Source organism: Tursiops truncatus, chromosome 3, assembly GCF_011762595.2.
Source record: "Tursiops truncatus isolate mTurTru1 chromosome 3, mTurTru1.mat.Y, whole genome shotgun sequence".
Lineage (NCBI taxonomy): Eukaryota > Metazoa > Chordata > Mammalia > Artiodactyla > Delphinidae > Tursiops > Tursiops truncatus.
Genome location: NC_047036.1, coordinates 5092328 through 5111730, shown reverse-complemented (window position 1 = coordinate 5111730; position 19403 = coordinate 5092328). Strand labels below are relative to the sequence as shown.

At 49.9% G+C, this 19403-nt stretch overlaps 1 protein-coding gene across 1 annotated transcript; it reads left to right on the top strand.

The window, feature by feature from the left end:
• Positions 1–542: 542 nt before the first annotated feature.
• Positions 543–8703, top strand: MED10 (mediator complex subunit 10). Its single transcript, XM_019951124.3, has 4 exons — positions 543–733; positions 1879–1962; positions 5695–5797; positions 7998–8703. The coding sequence occupies exons 1-4, from the start codon at positions 612–614 to the stop codon at positions 8094–8096; spliced, it is 408 nt and encodes a 135-aa protein (XP_019806683.1). The 5' UTR covers positions 543–611; the 3' UTR covers positions 8097–8703.
• The last annotated feature ends 10700 nt before the right edge of the window (positions 8704–19403 follow it).

Here is a 19403-nt window from a genome sequence, read left to right as displayed (position 1 = left end):
GTTGCAATTATTTACCATAAGTACCTGTAATTTGAATACTCGGGGAAAAAAAGTCATTTTCATCATGGGTCAAGCTACTCTTTCCAAGTACTGCCCGCTGTGCTTCAGCCTTACCGGCGTTATCTCCTCTAACTAACCTCATGTAGCTGTCGGGTCTCATTATCCTGATTTTATGGAAGGGCTCAGAGGCTCGGGAACTTGCCTAGGGCCAGTGAAGGCAGAGCCGGATCCCACAGTTCCCCATCGCGGGCTCTTTGTGGCCCTCAGAGCACGCGTGCGAGTCCTGAGGACCAACACCTGGCGTGCCCTGCTCACCTGGGCCGCTTAGGGCTACTGGGGCCAGGCTGAGCTGACGTCCGCCTCACCCCGCGCTCAAACCCGGCCTCCGATCCAGGCCCCGCCCCAGACACCGCCTCAGGGTCCACACCACGCCCCGGTGGCCCGCCCCGCCCCGCCCCGCCCCGCCCCGCCCCGCGTCGCCCCGCCCCACCATCCAGGCCCCCCCCTCCCGCTCCCCGCCCCCCAGAGGAAACGGAAGTGGTGGCGGGCCCCGGCGGAAGCGAGAGGCGCCGGGGCAGGAGCGAGCCCGCGGCGGTGCTGACGGTTGGGCAATGGCCGAGAAGTTCGACCACCTGGAGGAGCACCTGGAGAAGTTTGTGGAGAACATCCGGCAGCTCGGCATCATCGTCAGCGACTTCCAGCCCAGCAGCCAGGCCGGGCTCAACCAGAAGCTGTGAGTGGCGGCCGAGTCCGCCGGCGTGTCCCCGGCGCCAGCGGGGTGGCGTCTGTCTGCCTGGAAGCCGGGATGGGGAGCCTGGAGCCGGCTGAGAGCCGCCTCCTCTCCCCGCCTTGCTCGGGGCCGGGCCCTCCCGGGCCCTCCCGGTCCAGGCTGTGCGCAGGCGGGCTGGCCGCTGTCGCCTGTTGCAGGCCCGCCTCCTTCCCGCTTTGCCGCGCTGGGACCTTGTCTTGGGGCCGCGTTTGGACACGTTATCAGTCTCTGTTTCTGGGGCTATCAGGGGGAGGCGTGCTTCTGAATCTGAGTCTTGCCCTACGCACGTAGGACTCTCTCCCCTTCGGCCGGGGGTTCCGCCCCTGCCCCCCGAAGGGAGGCGGGCTTCACGCGGCAGTGCGGTGAAATGGGCCCCGGGAAGGCGAGGGCTCAGAAACCGCTTGATGCCTAGGCCCGAAGGGAGGAATCGGATGATGGTGGGCGGTGGTGGGTTGCGACGGGCCACAGAACGTTTATGAAGTGATTTTTGGGGCAGCAGCCTTGTGCTGGCCGCGGTGCCCGGCCCTAGGGTGAACAAAAGGCAGATACAAATCGGATGCTCCGGAGAAGGGCTCACAGCTGTACGGAGGGCACAAGCACCAACCTGTTTGCAAGCCCGCTTTGCGTACCCGGTGCTGCGGGACCAGCCGGCTGATCTAGGAAGGCTCCCGCGGGGAGCTGAAGTTAGACTAGGCAGCCGCGGCTTGCTTTCCCTCAGGCTTTGAGGATGGATGCTTGAACTGGAGTCGCCCACCCCGGGCGTTGTCTGACACCGCACACAAAATCCCCGCCACCTCAGGGTGAATGTTTTTGAGAGAAGGCTCGTATTTTTCATCAGATTCTCAAAGGCTCCTGCCCTTATTCCTATTGGTTCTTGCCCCCCAGTATTGGCAATTCCTTGTTTAAAAAGACGATCAGGAGATAGGTAAGCATATGATAGAACGCCAAAGCTTTACGGAATTCTGTAGCTAACCAAAGAGCTGAGAGTCACATGTAACCTGTGCTTGTGCAAGGAACACGTGTGTGGATCCCTGGTCGGCCAGATGTGAGTGGTGCTCAGTGCCGTCGTCCCAATTAACCTAACGTCCCATTTTTGCTTTTTCCCTCAGGAATTTTATTGTTACTGGCTTACAGGATATCGATAAATGCAGACAGCAACTTCATGATATTACTGTCCCTTTAGAAGTTTTTGAGTAAGTAGTGTTCTTGATATTCTAATTATTGTTTAGTTTTGCTGTAATCATTTCCTCAACTACCAGTATATAAGTGTCTGCTATGTGGCAGGCATGGTCTGGGTGCTTCGTATATGTTAGGGAAGAAAACAGACAAAAATCCCCGCCGTCATGGAGCTTATGTTCTCATGGGATTAAACCATTAAAAAAAAAAAAAATCTCAGGGACTTACCTGGTGGCACAGTGGCTGAGAATCCACCTGCCAAGGCAGGGGACATGGGTTCGAGCCCTGGTCCGGGAAGATACCACATGCCGCGGAGCAACCTAAGCCTGTGTGCCACAACTGCTGAGCCTGCGCTGTAGAGCCCGTGAGCTACAACTACTGAGCCTGCGCTCTAGAGCCCGTGCGCCACAACTACTGACCCTGTGCTCTAGAACCCACATGCCACAACTACTGAGCCAACATGCCTAGAGCCCGTGCTCCGCAACAAGAGAAGCCACCGCAATGAGAACCCCGAGCACCGCAACGAAGAGTAACCCCCGCTGGCCGCAACTAGAGAAAGCCTGCGCGCAGCAGCGGAGACCCAGTGCAGCCAAAAATAAATAAATTAATTAAAAAACAACAACTCAGTATTGTATTGTTTAAAAAGAGTTACATGTGAATAAAGGCTTTTTAAATATGTGAAGAACATCCTAGGCTCTTAAAATCTTGCTTATATAAAAGGACAACCACATGAATTCCTTTTTTTTCTTGAGAATGAAAAAGTCTTATGCAGCTATGTTATAAATTAAAAAAAATTAAAGCCAGAAACAACCTGAGAAGTACGAATTTGGTCTGGTATCCCCCAGACTGCCCTGGCAGTGCTGGTTCTAGGAGATGATATTATCTGCTCTATTGAAAAAAAAAGTTCTTAGGCCAGGTATGTTGGTAAGTCTTTTTACTGTTTTCTGTGAGAGAGTTGCCTGCACCTGGGCACAGTCCTGGCCTAGAGATGCCTCTAGGAAATAAACTCTTTAGGTTTTATCCATCCAGGTTTTATCACACTGATTTCACAGGTGAAAGAACCAGTAAGTAACTGTAGTGGCTGTTTAGCTAGTCAGTGTCAGAGCTGAGACTAAAATTCTGGACTTTTTAAAAAAAATTTTATTGAAGTATAGTTGATTTACAGTGTTGTGTTAATTTCTGCTGTACGGCAAAGTGATTCGGCTATACATATATATATTCTTTTCCATTATGGTTTATCACAGGATATTGAATATAGTTCCCTGTGCTACACAGTAGGACCTTGTTGGTCCATCCTATATTAGCGTCTGCTAACCCCAAACTCTCACTCCATCCCTCTCCCACCCCCCTTCCCCTTGGCAACCAAAATCTGTTCTCTATGTCTGTGAGTCTGTTTCTGTTTCATTGATATGTTCATTTGTGTCATGTTTTAGATTCCACATATAAGTGATAGCTTGTGATATTCGTCTTTCTGACTTCACTTAGTATGACAATCTGTAGGTCCATCCATGTTGCTGCAAATGGCATTATTTCATTCTTTTTTATGGCTGAGTAATATTCCATTGTATGTATATACACACACCACATCTTCTTTATCCATTCATCTGTGGATGGACACTTAGGTTGTTTCCATGTCTTGGCTATTGTAAATGGTGTTGCTGTGAACATAGGGGTGCGTGTATCTTTTTGAATTATAGTTTTGTCTGTGTATATGCCCAGGAGTTTGGATGATTGCTGGATCATATGACAGCTCTAATTTTAGTTTCAAATCCTGGACTTGTGTTGACCAGGGCCAATTCTCTGGGCCAAGCAGCCTCCCTCCCGGAGCTGGCTTGGAACAGCAAGAGTATTCTGGGGCTTTTTGCAGTAAAACTGCAAATGTAAATCACTAGAGTTCCTTGAACAGTAAAAGGAAAAGTTACCTTTTTACATCCCCAAAGGTCAGAGATGAAAGTCCCAGTTACAGCACAGCTCGGCAGCTGGCCACCAAGTCAGGACACATAGGCTGCAGTTTTCCCAGCCTCAGCTCTGTCCTCACCTGCTGGCCGAGGTGTCACATGTTCCCAGGTGGGAGCGAAGGTCTGTCTTGTGCGTGTGTTGCAGCTCTAGACTCCTGCTCGTGAAGTGTGGCAAGGTGGAGGCTGATTTCCTTTCCTTAAGTGTCCTCATTAGAGCCATTCTGGTCACGAGTGTGTGGGATGAGTATATTGACAGATGCCGAGGAACTACTCCTGGCTTCTGAAGTGGAGCAAATGAGAGGAAGACAGATGGGGAAGACCGCTGAAGAGGCGGGGGCAGTGAGGCCTCGGCCAGCACAGCCGGAGCCGGTGGGTGCAGGGACAGCGGAGACCCACGTGGGGACTTGGGATGGGGTGGCCTCTCAGCGCCCAGCAAGCAGCAGATCTGAGCTGTCGGTCAGATCTGGCTTACGTCTGTCTACATCAGTCTGTGCCGACGTAGAAGGGTCTCCAGGCCTGTTCTCAGGCACGCCGACTGCGTCTGGAGCAGAGACACCAACGTAAACCTCGGCCCTTCTGCCGGGTGCTTGGGGTTGGCGAGTTGGCAGAAGTGGGAGTCAACCCTCGAGTCTTCAAAGAAGAGCCCGATCCAAATGACATCACTGTCGAAAGGGGTTGTTTATTTAGGACATTTGGGCCCGTTGAGTTTTCCCCGCCCCCCAGAAATGGATGGATTTTGCTTAGGATTTAACCAGAATGTTGCTTTTTTCATTCCATCGTTTCAAATACATCACAATAAAATGGGATTTCTAGAACTTTTGATTTATTAGTATTTCTCTATCTGTCATAATTAAAAGCCAGTTTTTATGCCATTAACAGCAACCTAACGGTGTCTTTAATCTGAAGTGATAATTTTTTTTAACTGAAGCATAAAAATGCATAAATCAGACTTAGTGTAGTGGTGGTGGTTTTTGTTTCTTTGTAATGAGTAATTCAGTTTAGCTGGATGATGTGAAGGTCTTCAAGGTGCAGAAGTAGGCAGGTGGCCTTCCGCAGGTAAAATGTGTATATTCATCTAGGCAGTACACTTAATGAAATCTTTGGGATGAGGAAGACATTTTGGGGACACGTGTTGAAAATTTCACAGAACAGTTTTATGCTGTTAAGAAATAATTGGAGAGAATCTGTCTCTGTTAAGTTTAAGTTACTTAGGTATTTTTAGGAAAGTAGTGTATCATTCCCCCCTCTTTCCAGTTGGTAAACTAATCTCAGGACAGGCAAAGCCAGCGCTCTCGTGCTCGCTGCTCTCCCCTCACCGATCCTGCAGCCCCGAGGCGGCTCTACAGAGGACGGGGTGGGCCTGCTGGGTTGCATCTCGGTGGGCTCCCTGTATTGCTCAGCCCTGAAGCTCTGGCCCACGCTTAGTTCTCTCTTGTCAAGAGCTGCCTGACCTTACAGGTTGTTGTGAGGATAAAAAGGTGTGGTTGGCCATGAAACCTTTCGAAAAACACAAGTGCTAAACATGTGAACTGGTGTGACTGTGAAGCTTGCTTGGTTTATAAGTGATCGTTAACTTGATTTCATGAGTCATTCATATTATTAGAAGTAATATGAGTGCAAGTCATCTATACTTGTATAACCGAAGGAATCCTAATTCACCTGGTTCCTGGACACAGCTTCTAAACAGGGCCATGTGAGGTTACAGATCGCTACCTTTGTTTTTTCCCCATAAGAAAACTGTGAGAGGAGGTATCAGCCATGAATGTTAATTGACATGTTTCATGTTTCCAGATACATAGATCAAGGTCGAAATCCCCAACTCTATACCAAAGAGTGCCTGGAGAGGGCTCTGGCTAAAAATGAACAAGTTAAAGGCAAGATTGACACAATGAAGGTAAGGTTCTTGTCAACAGAAGATAATGTCAGAACATCAAGGAATGCTCACAGAGCAAATCTGGCTCATAGACTTTGTGAAACTTCAGCTACCTGACAACATTACCCAGCTGAGATTCCTGAAATGCGTAATAGGTAATAAAATTAAATAGCAAGCCGTCTGGTAGCATAACAAACGTAGCGACGTGGCTAGCCTCCCTTTTACGGGAGTCTGGGTTAATTTTTGTGGTGTTAGTTGTTGGCTAACGTGCTTGTTTCTGTTTTTACGATTTTAGTATCTCCAGGTTGCCCTTTGTTGCTTTCTGAGTCCTTCTGTTCGGCCTTTTTCTGTAACTGTGGGTCTTTGGTTTAGAGGATTGCTGAATCCTCCTTGACTTCTCTTTCTCTGGTGGTCGTCTCCAGCTTCAGACTCCAGACCCCTTTGTACCGTATACCCTATTCTCCACAGAGACCCTGCTCTTTGTATTTCTTGGTTTTGATGGGATCGAGAAAACTGCATCTTGAACATGGTATATGGAGTGTTCTCTTACCTACGTTGACTCTCGTGTGGCCGGGGGCGGGGTGTGTGTGTGTGTGGGGGGGGGGGTTTCCTTTAGGTGGGCGGTGCCACCCCTTCCTGTTGGCCTCAGACAGCGAGCCCTCCTGCCTCTCCCCCTGCCCCCAACAGCGCTGGCCTCATTTGCGTTTCTGGAATTCACCAGCCCGTCTCCTTGTCTCCTTCCTGTCCATTCCCCTGCCGTCTCCTCTGCTGGGACTCCTGCACGTCCTCTGCCCACTGCCTGTCCTCCCTGGTCGGCGTGTCGCCTCCTCCGAGAGGCCTTGCGGACCAGCCTTGGCTGATCAGGATCGGCCCTTCTGTCTCTGTCCTGTGTCCCCTGCTGCAGCCTAAGCTCCAGCATGCAAGGGGCACGAATGTTGTGTTCCCTCTGCTGCCCAGGGGCACAGATGCCTGCTCGGTGTCTGATGTTCATGGGGACGGCCACGCGGAGGGCGCGCTGGCGAGGCGAGGGGCCGGCACAGAGGTGGTGGCGGGACTGCCGTGACAGGCCCGTCTCCCGCTGCCTGGACTGCAGGGATCTGTGCTGATCCCAGGTGGCCTGCCCTGGAGGTGGCTTTGCTTTGAGGGTTAGTGTTGTGCCCCCGGCCTCATTTCTGCTTTGCCAGCTTGGGGTTGAGTTGCTCTTGAACGGAGCATCACCTCTGGGGCACGATAGCGCTTTGGTGGAGAGCCAGCTGGGGTCCTTTGGGCCAGTCTGCGGGCGAGCCGGATCGTCCAGCTCAGGGGACGACAGGCAGAAAGAGCCCCGCCCTTCCCCTTAAGAACTGGGCCGCGGCCGCAGGGCGATGTGCTCCCGGCTGCCCGCGCTCCTGTTCGCCTCCCTGCCTCTGCGCCTGGAGATGGCCTGTCGGCGGTGACACTAGCGACCGTGCTATTTGTTCAGTTTGCACCCCTTTCTGTTGCCTCTTGGTGTCATTTCCTCTCATGAGATTGTGAACGTCTCACAGTGCAGTTTGTATGCCTGGTGGGTTGAGTGATTAAAGTTGCATGAGTTCTGTCTTAAATGCTTTCTGTAGGGTTCGCATGTAGCCTCCTTTAAGGATGTGTTCCTGACCTACGTAAGGACCATCTCTGTTTATATGCACGGTGCTGCCTTTCTGTACAGCTTATAAGAAAGGGTTTTGAGATGCTGGCAGATATTTAGCTGCTTTTAAGATTGGATTAAAACAAACGTTATGCTGATACGAAGGCTCAAGGAGCGTGGTATTTGGAGAAGACAGGTTTCTAGGTGCTCTGAAAGCTTTGATCGAGAGCTGTTTGCACACAATGGGTTTGATGTGGTTTGAATGAATAATTGCTTAATTACGTGAAGACTCCTGTTACACTTGCTCTAATCATTTCCACCTGAGTGGCTGGCTCCGTGCGAGAGGGCTCCTTGTCATTTGAGGCAGGAGGGAAGAAGTAGTCTTTGAATGAACATTCCTCTTTCAGGTAGTTCTCCATGTACCTGATGTACCTGCAGCATAGTTGCAAGCAGTTTCCTGCTGCGGTTTGGCAGGTGTGGCATCCAGGGAGATGAGCAGACAGTGCACGGAAAGCCCAGTTTCTCTTTTGAGTTTGAGGCTCTGGTGGGGCATCGTCTTTAACTTGGGTGATGGGTCACATGCAAAAATATCTTGACCGTGTATATTTTTCTTCTTAGAAATTTAAAAGCCTGTTGATTCAAGAACTCTCTAAAGTATTTCCTGAGGACATGGCCAAGTACCGGAGCGTCCGGGGGGAAGACCATCCTCCTTCCTAACTCCCTCCTCCGTCTGTCTGAAGGTCCTCCCAGCCCTGCACGAGTGGCCGTGACCTTCAGGCAGCCTTGACTGAGCGGCAGCGATGCTGTTTCCTGGGCCCATCCTCCCGCCACCTTGTCCTCGTCCTGGCCTCTGGGGACGGCAGGGCCTGGAGGGCGTGCGGGGCTGTGCCGCCAGCTGCCCCCTCTCCCTGACCGTGCGGGGCTGTGCCGCCAGCTGCCCCCCCTCCCTGACGTGCTCTGTTTGGTCCTCTAGCTCTCAGGGGACTGGTGATCACACAACTTTGAGTGCGATGTGTATGATTCTCCGTGGCCAAATAGTCTTGGAAATATTAAATATGATAGGTAAAGTAAAAGTTTAAAAAAATTCTACCTAGTAGTTTTCTTTTAATATACTCTTTCTGTTCTTTTTCTTTCTTTCTTTCTTTTATGGTGTCAAAGAAAGCTAAACAAAAAAACAGAAGGAAAACTTGGTTTAATATAAGTACTTTAAATTCGTTTTGTATTTTATATTTTTAAGTATAGTGCATAAAGAATGTGTTCAATGGAACTGTGTTTCCATAGATTTCAGTTCGTCTAATATAATAAAGTCTTTAAGTACTTATAAGACTTGTTCCATGTAATCATTTCTGTAACGTTTTCATAGTATAGTATCTTGTATCTCGTAAACAATTGTCACTTCCCTAAAGTGTGAGGGATATTGGTGAAGTTTGTTCTGCAGGCATTTAGGCAGGAAAAGCCAAAGTGAAATGCAGGATTCTGATTTCCCCGCGGCCTCTTTCACAGAGGACATTGCGGGTGTATTGACACAGTTCAGGAATGCACCCCCAGCCCGTCCCGGGGCCCTGTGTGTCTGCCTGAGGGGGCTGCCAGATGGTGGGGACGGCTGTGCCTTCGGGGTCTGCAGGGCTGGGCGGGCCTTGGGAGGTTGCGTGGCTGGTGAACTTGGGCAGTGCTGTCGCCGCACCTGCGGGCTGACTTTGAGCTGCAGGCCCCAGTGTGGTGTTTCTCGAGGGTCACTGCAGACCACGGCATCAGAGTGACCTGGACTCGTTCATCGGAAAGGTGGGTCCAATTCAGACCTGTTGGGTAGAGGCTTTGGGCTGGGGCCCGGGAACCCGTGTTGTTGGTTTCCTGGCCCCAGTGATTCTGGACCCCTTAGAGCCAAGATCCACAGTTAGGGACTTGAGTCTCATCGGTATGTGACAGTGGGCATGGTGTGGGCTCCGCTGACTGGCCTGTGTCCGGTGAGGCCGCGGGCGTGGCCGAGTGAAGTGAGGGTCAGAGCCCAGCTCGCAGCGTTCTCTGCTGACCCCTTCCCAGGGACGGGGGCTCGTGTGTGCCCTTGCTTCCCAAGGGAGTCTTATATTTGCTAGGAGTTGGGGGCCAGGCCCCTTAGGAAGTTGCTACCTTGTCAGTAGTTCCGCTCTCTCCAAAACACCACCAGAAAAGGATTCCCATCCCGGGCGCGGTTTCCTCTAGATGAGGACTGCCCCAGCCAGTAGATCCTGGACCCGGAGTTTCCTCTCCTGCGTTGGCTTTCCCGCTTCTGACCGCCCTGTTAGCAGCTGCATGTGGGTGGTAGCGGGCCGGGCTCAAAGCCCTTCCTAACCCCTGTGCCCATGGGACAACTCAGTTGGTCCTCCCCCCAGTCCCCGGAGCTGCAAGAACTGTTACCGTATGACAGAGCCAGAAGTCACAGCTGATGTGCAGGGAACAGCATGTTACATGCAGCCCGACTGTTCAGGGCGTGTTCTGACCCACTCCATCTCGTTGACTCAGTAGGAGACATCCTTTGCAGTTCCAGCAGTGACCCGATTACTCCAGACCATTCCTTGTCCTCTGTCTTAAAACATCGTGCATGACCCAGACGTGGGCCTTCTCCCCAGCCTTCTCGGAGGGTGTATTTCCATTCCCTCTGCCTGGGTGCCTGGTGGGTCCACAGGTGTCTGAATTCCCCTCTGGTTTCTGAAACTCGCAGGATGTAGCTGGCAAAGGGCAGCTGTTGTGCACATCCGGGCCTTGAGAATCAGGCAGTTTCCAGCTACTTCTCAGCCTTGAGAAGAATGGCTGCCGTCAATGAGTGGAGGTGCTGAACAAGTAGCCAGTGACGATACAAAGGCCCCCAGCCTGGGGGCCCGCTGAGCCAGGCCCCGCAGGGGCAGGGATTGCCGGAGCCAGTCACTCTGGAATGTCCCTCCGTCTTTTCATACAAGTTAGGGTGTGTTGGGCGGAAGCCTTGGGACTCGTCAACAGCCCTTCAGCGCATTTGACGTTGCCTCTGCAGTGGAGCCCCCAAAAGATGCTGGGACGTCACGGTACGTTCCCCTAAGTTCATGGGTTGGTCTCCGTTTTGCACCGGACCTGGCATTAGTATTCATTGCAAGTGCCAACCACTTTCAAGTCCTCTTAGGTGACTGAGCACTTCCTGCTCAGAACGGACATTGTGTGACTCACGTGAAAGGCCTGCAGGCGGCCTTCTTGCAGACTCACGGTGAAGGTGGCGTGTTGAGCGTAACTGCCCACGGCCTTTAGGTTTCACTGGAAGGTCCAAGGCCGCATCCTAGACTCAGACTGTGCACACTTGACCTCACTGCCCCTTCCCTTGGCCCTTTGACCCCTCCTCTCAAGGGCCTCATTTCAGTTAAAAAGCAATGATTGTTGGAGTCATCCTGGTGCAATAGCAACCATTTTGATGGGCTGCTTCTCTTTACGTCACCCCTGCTCATCCATGACGCCTAGTTAGTTGCAAATTCCTCCTTCGATTTTGAAGTCACCCCTGCCTGCACTTCCCCCAAACACTGATCAACCAACCAACCAACCTGAAAGCCCAGTGATTTTCAACGCACAGCTACATCACTATGGCACCAAGAGGTGGGTCCTGGGGCCTGAGCTTTAAAAGTCACTGTTCTTGTTACCGCTGCCCCTGCGGTTAAGAAAATGAAAAAGCAAATATTAAGCCCTGCCTTTATGCAGAAGTAGGATGCCCTTCATCTTTTGGGGTATACGATCATGTGTTCATTACGGAAAACTCCGAAAAATATAGCTAAGAGAGGCACACATACTGCCGTCCTTATTGTTAATATTGTGCCTTTTATCCATCCAGACATTTTTCTACAAACACAAGACACACAAATGAATAGCTACATGTGAAATTATTCCTGTACACATGAGTTAGTAACGTGCTTTTTTTTTTTTCCAAAGAGTGTACCACGAGCATCTAGGCCAGTCAGTGAACTTCCTACATAATAATTTTTAACACTTAGTGTTCCATTAATGTGTAATGTTGTCACTTACGTAGCAGATACGGGTTAAGCACGCTACACACGTTGCTACACAACGTGCTACACATGTTGCCTCAGTCGCCATAGGAAGTCTGTGGGGTAGTTTACAGATGAGAAAGCTGAGGCACAGAGAGGTTGGGTGGCCTGCTCAGGCCACCCAGCTAACAAGGGTGGAGCGGGGCTTACACCTGATTTCTGGAAGTCTGAAATCAAGGTGTGGGCAGGGCCATGCTCTCTCCAAGGGCTCCAGGGCAGGATCCTTCCTGCCTCTTCCAGCTTCTGGAGGCTCCAGCTGTGCCTGGGCTGAAGGCAGCTTCACCCTGGTCTCTGCGTCAGTCATCATGTGGCTGTCTTCTCTGTGTCTCTTGTAATGACATTTATCATTGGACTTAAGGCCGCCTGGAAAATCCAGGTTGGTCTCGTCTCATGATTCTTAACTACATCTGCAAGGACTCTTTTTCCAAATAACGTCGAATTTGCAGAGTCTGAGAAACAGATCTTTGGAATCCACCGTTTTGCACCCACTACTCTGCCCTATTAGGCAGGTCTGGCCATTGAGGCCCTGGCCTTGTTGACTCAGGGACTGCCATGTCCATTCTTCCCGATCTGCCCGGGGCCCAGCTGCCACCTCCTGTAAACGTCTGGTTCCTTCTTCCCAGTGGAGGCCGGTCATGAATTGAGAGTCGAAGATCCAGGGCTGGCGAAAACACTAAAATCATGTGCGTCCACGTAGAGACAGAAGCAGCATTTGTCTTCTTCCTTGTCATAAGATCCTTTTCTGCTTTTTGAAAGGAAAAAGTTAAATTTTATAAAAAGGGAAAAAGTAGCCAAGACTTCTGGCTTGGCAGTAAGGAAGAAATATTGTGGGTGACGGCGGAAGTTACAAACCCGAGAAAGTAGGATGCCTTGCAGATGGCCTTGACACACACACAGGCACACACAGCTGGGAGTGCCTTGTGTGCATGACAAAGGTGTGGGAGCTGCAGAGGCGAGGGGTCTGAGGGAGAGGTTCTTGAAGGGCATCCACGGTCTCTGTGGCCGCGTCGGCACTGGAAGATGCTCACATAGTGCCCCAAGAGAGGAAGGGTGACAGGTGACCCCTGAAGGGACCAAATCTGCACTTCCTCATCCGACAGGGGGCTTCTTACCCCGGTTTGGCGGCTCCTGAGCTGTGAGTGCGGGTTCTCCCTATCGCTCATCACACGTAAGCTCTGGCTAGTCATCCACAGGAACACTTTAAAAAATCAACCGTTTTAAAAGAATTGCTTTTTGGGTAAGTGTGCTGTGAACACCAAGAAAGTCCATGCACACGTCCATTTAATTTTGAAACAAGTTGGCCTTGCAGGAGGAGGCCGGTTGGGATTCAAGGGCCGCCCCTAGCTGCACTGTTTATTTCACACAAGACCCCGTGCTTTACGCCTGTGTCTACACCTGCTGATCGGGTCCTTCCCGATGGGTGACTGAGGGGAACACTGCTCTGTGAGCTGTTCAGGTCATCACAACACAGGGAGAAGGCGGCCGTCGGCAAGCCAGAAAGAGAGTTTCGACCAGAACAAGCTGCACACAGGCACCCTGATCTTGGCCGTCCAGCCTCCAGAGCCGTGAGGAATAAAGTCTGTTGTTCAAGCCGCTCCTTCTGCGGTGCCTGGTCACGGCTGCCGGGAACAGACTAAGACGTGGTTCCTCTCGACGGTGCTCAGGGCTGTTCAGGCACTCAGTCAATCAGTTGTGATCGCTCAGTAAAGGGTCACTCACTTTTATTATTTCTCTCTTAATTTTGCTGAGTCTGATTGCTCATCCTGGCTCCCAGAGCAAATGTCAAATTTTTTTGCCACCAAACCCTCGGCCTAAGCAGGATGCTTAGTGCTGGTTGGGGTGGGAGGGTGGCGATGATGAGAGGCTGGTGATATTAAGACATCACCCTGCTTAGACGGGCTTCAAGCAGCCCGTGCCTGGGTCATTTGTTACTCTCTTTTAAATTGTTCCTGCCAAGACACAAAATCCAAGACAAGAGGGAGACAGACTGGCCCGGCCTTGAAGTGGGCGCAGACCGTGGGGCTCACAAGAGCAGTCTTCCCATCCTTTTTGATGGTGGCGACATTAGGATAATGAGGCAGAAGTGGGGACAGCCTTGCTCGGCAGCAGAGCAAGCACAAGCTGAGGAGACAAGGGATGCGCTGGTGGAATATTTATCCCTGGCCTTATTTATAGCATCGTCTGGTTCAGAATCAGAAATCGGCAAAGCCGCAGATTGGTGGGTCTGCCCTTGCTCACAGCTGGGGCTCTGAGGGTGCTCAGGCTTTCTGCACACGCCTCTTTGTTTTCTCTAGCATCCTGGCCCCTGTTCTGCTCTGGACTTTATCAGTTTTCTGTCTGCTCCTGCGATCGGCTCCTTGGGCTTCTGTGACCGAGTTACATCCTGCAAGACCTTTTGCTGCCCAACGATTAAGGGACTCGTGTGCGAGACAAGCAAGATTGTTAGAATCTCTTCCAGGGGAACTTTTCCACTTTTTCATTTTTGTTGTGGAATGGTAGTCCCAACTGGGCTGGGATTTTTCACAATGATCCAGAAGCATTGATTTTTTTCCCACTATCTTTGACATGTCAAAGGCTTTTAGGGGTGAGAAATAACATAATATCAACACTGCTTTAAAATTTAAAAACAATTTTATATACCTATCTCACTTAATAATTTAAATATACATCAAAACTAATAATGCATATTTATGTAATTTTATTACATTCATCTTATTATAACTTTATTTTATTACAATCCTTTTTGGCCTTTATCTACTGTTTCATGTAGGTTGGCTGCAAATTAGGGATGTTTCAAATAACAGTGAGTTAAAAAAGATAGGTGTTATTTTTTTCTCCTGTGACAAGCAATTCCAAGTTTTCTGCCCAGAATAGCTGTAGCTGTTTACAAGCATCAACCAGGACCCACACTCATCTGCCTCTTTCCTCTGCCATTTTTAGCACGTGGCTTTGTCTTCACATCACAAGGTGGCTGCTGAAACTCTGGGTATCGTGCCTGCATTCCAGGCAGAGTAAACATAGAAGAGGAAGGACAAAGCGTGATGGGCCAAAGGATTTCTCCTGTGGCGGCTTTGCCATTTTATTCTAGAAGGGCTGTATCCCTCAGGGACTTCTGCCCACACCTCACTGGCTGGAATAGTGTCTCATGGCTGTCCCTAACAGCAAAGGTGGCAGGTGATCTGCATCTTAGCTTACACAGCCTTTAGAGCAGAGGCAGGCAAGTAGGGAGGTAACTGGAACTGGGAGTCAGATAACCTACAGGACCCGCTCTGACACTTTCAGAGCAAAGGGCGACCTGGATCCCCATATACTGGGTGCTAATGTTGATCCTTTCCTGCAGAAACTTACTTTTTGGGGGTAACTTAAGGCTACAACTTTAAATTTCGTATAAGTAAATTTGGATCCCAGACGCAGCGCTGTGAGTGTTTTTAAGCTGTGTTCATTTGGCGAGCACGTGGGGACTTTCACATTAAGAGCCCCAAGGTGTAAGGTATCAAGCAGCATTACATCACACCGTCTAGACAGAGTTTGGAACAAGAAGGATCAGGGCTCGAACTTCCATGGGGTCACTCTGGGCACTGGGGGGACAATATCCATGATAAATTTTCAAGAGCAGAGTTGGAGTCCATGGCTCATCTCTCCTTGCGTCCCGGAGCTGCAGGTGAGCGGCCTGGCACATGCCTTGCCCCAGGCCCGTGCCACGGCCTCCCCCTGCTGGTTTCGCCTTCGCCCTGCCTGTGTAGTGCCAAACCAGTGGTCCAGATGCTGCTGCAGCCAAGAGGTGTGAGATGGCTAGAAAGGCAGGAAGGCTGTCCACCCTGGTCCTCTGAGGTGGGGTGACTCCTGAGTCCGGAGCTGCAAGAACCTGTGAAGCACAGTGGTTCTAAAATGCTTCCTGCAGCGTGTGGGTAGCCGGGTGAGGGGAGCCAGAGGACTGGGGAGCCAGGAGCACATCGGTCCTTGTCTTCCTGTGCTGGTTGCAATACCAGCATCAACTTCTTTAGAGCATCACGCCCAGTTTATTCTCAGCTTCTCTTCTTTTCTGCTTCATCTGTGACCATCTCTCCCTCCTTTCCAAGTCCTCCTGCCTTTTCCCTTCTCAAGGCTGCGGGAGTGATGGGTGCACAGACAGTTCCAGGGTCCTCAGCCCTCTTGCCTCCCCTCGTTCTATTTCTTCCAGCCCCTTCCTCCCACTTTTCCTTTTGAAAATGCCCTGAGCTCTGTCCTGTTTCCTCTGGTCGCCCTCCCACAAAGGGACAGAGTCTGAGATGTGCTCAGGATGAAGAGGAGATGGGTCCTCTTCCTGCCTCGCCCACTTTCACACACTCTCCCGGTGCCACCCACCCCCACTGCCCCATTCACCCTGCGGGGAGCCTGATCTGTCCCTGGCCGTGTGTTAGGGAACAATGCACACATTTTAAGGCAGCCTATTTTTGCGTGGTGTTTATTAATTCTCCAGCATGCACAGGCTGGAGCATCAGTGTCCCAAAGGGATATTAACACAGTTGCCCACTGATTTAATCAAAAGAAGCAGCTGGGGCCCAGGGTGAGGTTGAGTTATGGAATTAAGGCATAAAGGAAAACACAGGATGGGTCTTTTCTGTAAACTGTTGTCTGACCCTTTTACTAGCCCTCGGATGTGTCTCATCCCCCTGTGAAATGAACCGAGTCGCAGGAGCGAACAGAGGACGTTTTCGCTGCTATTATCAATAACCATTTATTCACTGTTTAGTGTGCAACCAGAAATCTTACTCAGTACAGAGCCCGGCAAACTTCCCCCTTATATAACAGGGCTTAAACTGTATCGATTTAGTCCTGGTTTCACTGCATCTCTTGTTAAGCTTCAGTACTCTTTTGTTTATACAAATGTTATCTTATACAGCAAGCAAAAGCAGACAGTACACTTAACACTGCTGTTTCACATGCTTGTTTTCCCCGGTGAAAAATGCAAACAGGACAGCACATTCCAGACACCAGACCCCTTCTTATTAACTGCATGTGTCTTTCTGGGCAAGCCAGAAATTCTCTAAGCATACACTCAGGGTTATACCTATAAAAATACCAATAGGATCATATTATACACACTGTACAGCATTTCACTTTTTTCACTTAAAATATCCCTGCAGATCCTCCCTTCTCAGCCCATGTAGGGCTAAGTCCGGCCAGCTGGCAGCGCCCATGGCAGAGATGCTGTAAGGTGCTCACTCCATCTCCCTCTGCGGAGTCTGTCCTGCTTTGCTGTTGCAAACGATGCTCCAGGATACTCTGTTGTTCATTTCATCAACCACCAACGGAGGGTGTCCTGTGAGATGACTTTCTTAAAATGGAATTATGTGTATTTATATTTGGTAATTATTGTCAAATTGCTACCCAAAGACGGGCCCCCACCAGCGCTCCCAGCATAGACCATGGATGACCTGTGACTGAGCCCCGTATGGCTGAGGTCTCAGCCCCCAGCCCCCAGCCCCTCTGCAGAGACAGACCACTAAAGCTAAGAGTTTCTTGGGCCTCCATCCTTCCAGACATCTTGTAGCATGCCAAGCCCATAGGCTCGCTCACTCTCTCTTAATTCTCCTGAACAGTCGCGAACATTTCCCCAAACTGGGACAAGGTCTCCAGAGCCGTGGAGGTGCCTGGGGAGGTGCAGACCTGGGAGCTTCGGCTGCGGAGAGCCACAGAAACAGCCCACCCTCCACTTATCACCCACCAGAATGGCAAGGCCTGATGGACGGTGGGCTGGAGAGCCGGCCGAGCCCCCTGGGCTAGGTGCAGCTTGGAGGACGTGTCGATAGCTGGTGAAGGACGGCTCTGCGTGTTCCCCTGGACTCCATGTGTGCGCTTGGCTGGCTCTTGCCCAGTTCCTGTGAAGACAGGTGTCAATACCTCCCTTCCTGTGACTTCAAAGCATTTCACTGCATCCATGGTGAGAAATAAAGTTTACATCCCATGCCAGGACCATATATCCGAAGTTTCACAAAATAATACCCACTTTTGCTATGCGTGTGAACTCTGATCTCTCCCATCCTGTCCCTTCTTTTCCCGGGGCTGATGGTGAGCCACTGCATTGGTTTCACAGCCACCGAGGAGAGGGGCTGCCACCTGCTGTTGGAATGGATTCTCTGCTCCTGGGACTCTCTTGTGATCAAAGGGGCAGTGTGGATTTACGCTACCAAAGTGTGAAAAAAGGCCAAATTGTCTTCCACAGCTCCATTATTATTCCTCTGTCCTCACTCATGTCTACTCCATCCATTATTTTAGAGCTGCCCGTTGGCCTTCCCCCAGCCGGCTGGCCACGGTGGACCCCCAGTGTGGGTCTGAAGTGCAGAAGGCCCTGTGGACCCACAGTGATGCTCTTGGGCCTCTGGGTCCTTCCCCACCTGTGTAATGTCTGCAGGGGGTGGGCTGTGGGTCAAAGAGACACCCACACAGATAAGAAGAGATTTCAATCCATTGAGGAGCTTTCTTCCCAGAGAGGGGGAGGGTACGGAGGGGAGGGAAAGAAGGAAACTAGCATTCGATGAGGATGCTTGTTGGGGCCCACTTACTTGTCCCAGCAGCCCTGAGCAGGGGTGTTGCCATCCCCACTTAGCCATTCAGAAGCGGGTGCAGGAAGGATGAATCCCCAGGACAGCAGAACTGGCTTTGAGTCCAGGAATTCTTGCTCCAGGTCGGAGAACTTGACTTCCTCTGTCTTCCCTGCAAACACGCTGTTCTGAAGCAGATGAAAGGGGCTATGGCAGATGCCAGGTTGTCCTCTGTAGCTGCTGGTGTGGTTTTGCCATCCGGTATGTAAGTTTGATTAGGTCCTGTTTGTTTATTTTTTGCTTTTATTTCTTTTGCTTTAGGAGACTGATTTAAGAAAATCAGTCTTTTGTATGATTTATGTTAAAGAATGTTTTGCCTATGCTCTCTTCTAGGAGTTTTGTGGTGTCATGTCTTACATTTAGGTCTTTAAACCATTTTGAATTTATTTTGTATGTGGTGTGAAGGAATATTCTAATAACATTGTTTTACATGTAGCTGTCCAGCTTTCCCAACACCATTTGTTGAAGAGACTGTCTTTTCTCCATTGTGTATTCTTGCCCCCTTTGTTGCGGATTAATTGACCCTAAGTACATGGGTTTATTTCTGGGCTCTCTATTATGTTCTATTGATCTGTGTGTATTTTTTGTGTGTGTGTGTGCCAATACCACACTGTTTTGATTACCGTAGCTTTGTAGTGTAGTCTGAAGTCTGGAAGCGTTGTACCTCCAGGTTTGTTCTTTCTTCTCAGGATTTCTTTGACAATTCTGGGTCTTTTGTGGTTCCATATAAATTTTAGGATTAGTTTTTTCTAGTTCTGTGAAAAAATGTCATAGGTCTTTTGATAAGGGTTGCATTGAATCTGTAGATTTCTTTGGGTAGTATGGCCATTTTAACAATATTAATTCTTCCAATCCAAAAGCATGGGATATCTTTCCATTTCTTTGAATCATATTCAGTTTCCTTTATCAATGTTTTATAGTTTTCAGTGTATAGGTCTTTAATCCCCTTGGGGAAGTTTATTCCTAGGTTTTTTTTTTTTTTTTTTTTTTATGAGATTTTAAATGGGAGTTTTAAAAAAACTTTCTCTCTGACTTTTCATTATAAGTGTATAGAAATGCAGCAAATTCCTGTATATTAATCTTGTATCCTGCTACCTTGCTGAAATGATTTATTAGTTCTAATAGTTTTTGTGTGGAGACTTTAGTGCTCTCTATGTAGTGTGTTATGTCATCTGTAAATAGTGACAGTTTTACCTCTTCCCTTCCAATTTGGATACCTTTCATTTCTATTTCTTGTCTAACTGCCGTGGCTAGGACTTCCAATACTACGTTAGATAGAAGTGGTGAGAGTGCACATCCTTGTCTTGTTCCTGATTTTAGCAGGGAGACTTTCCGCTTTTCACCATTGAGTGTTATGTTGGCTGTGGGTTTGTCATAAATGGTTTTTATTATGCTGAGATATG

Coding starts and splice junctions, on each gene's coding strand:
- MED10 (XM_019951124.3), top strand. CDS start 612: ATGGCCGAGAAGTTCGACCACCTGGAGGAGCACCTGGAGAAGTTTGTG. Junction 1,963..5,694: donor GTCCCTTTAGAAGTTTTTGA/GTAAGTAGTGTT, acceptor TCATGTTTCCAG/ATACATAGATCAAGGTCGAA. Junction 5,798..7,997: donor GCAAGATTGACACAATGAAG/GTAAGGTTCTTG, acceptor TTTTCTTCTTAG/AAATTTAAAAGCCTGTTGAT.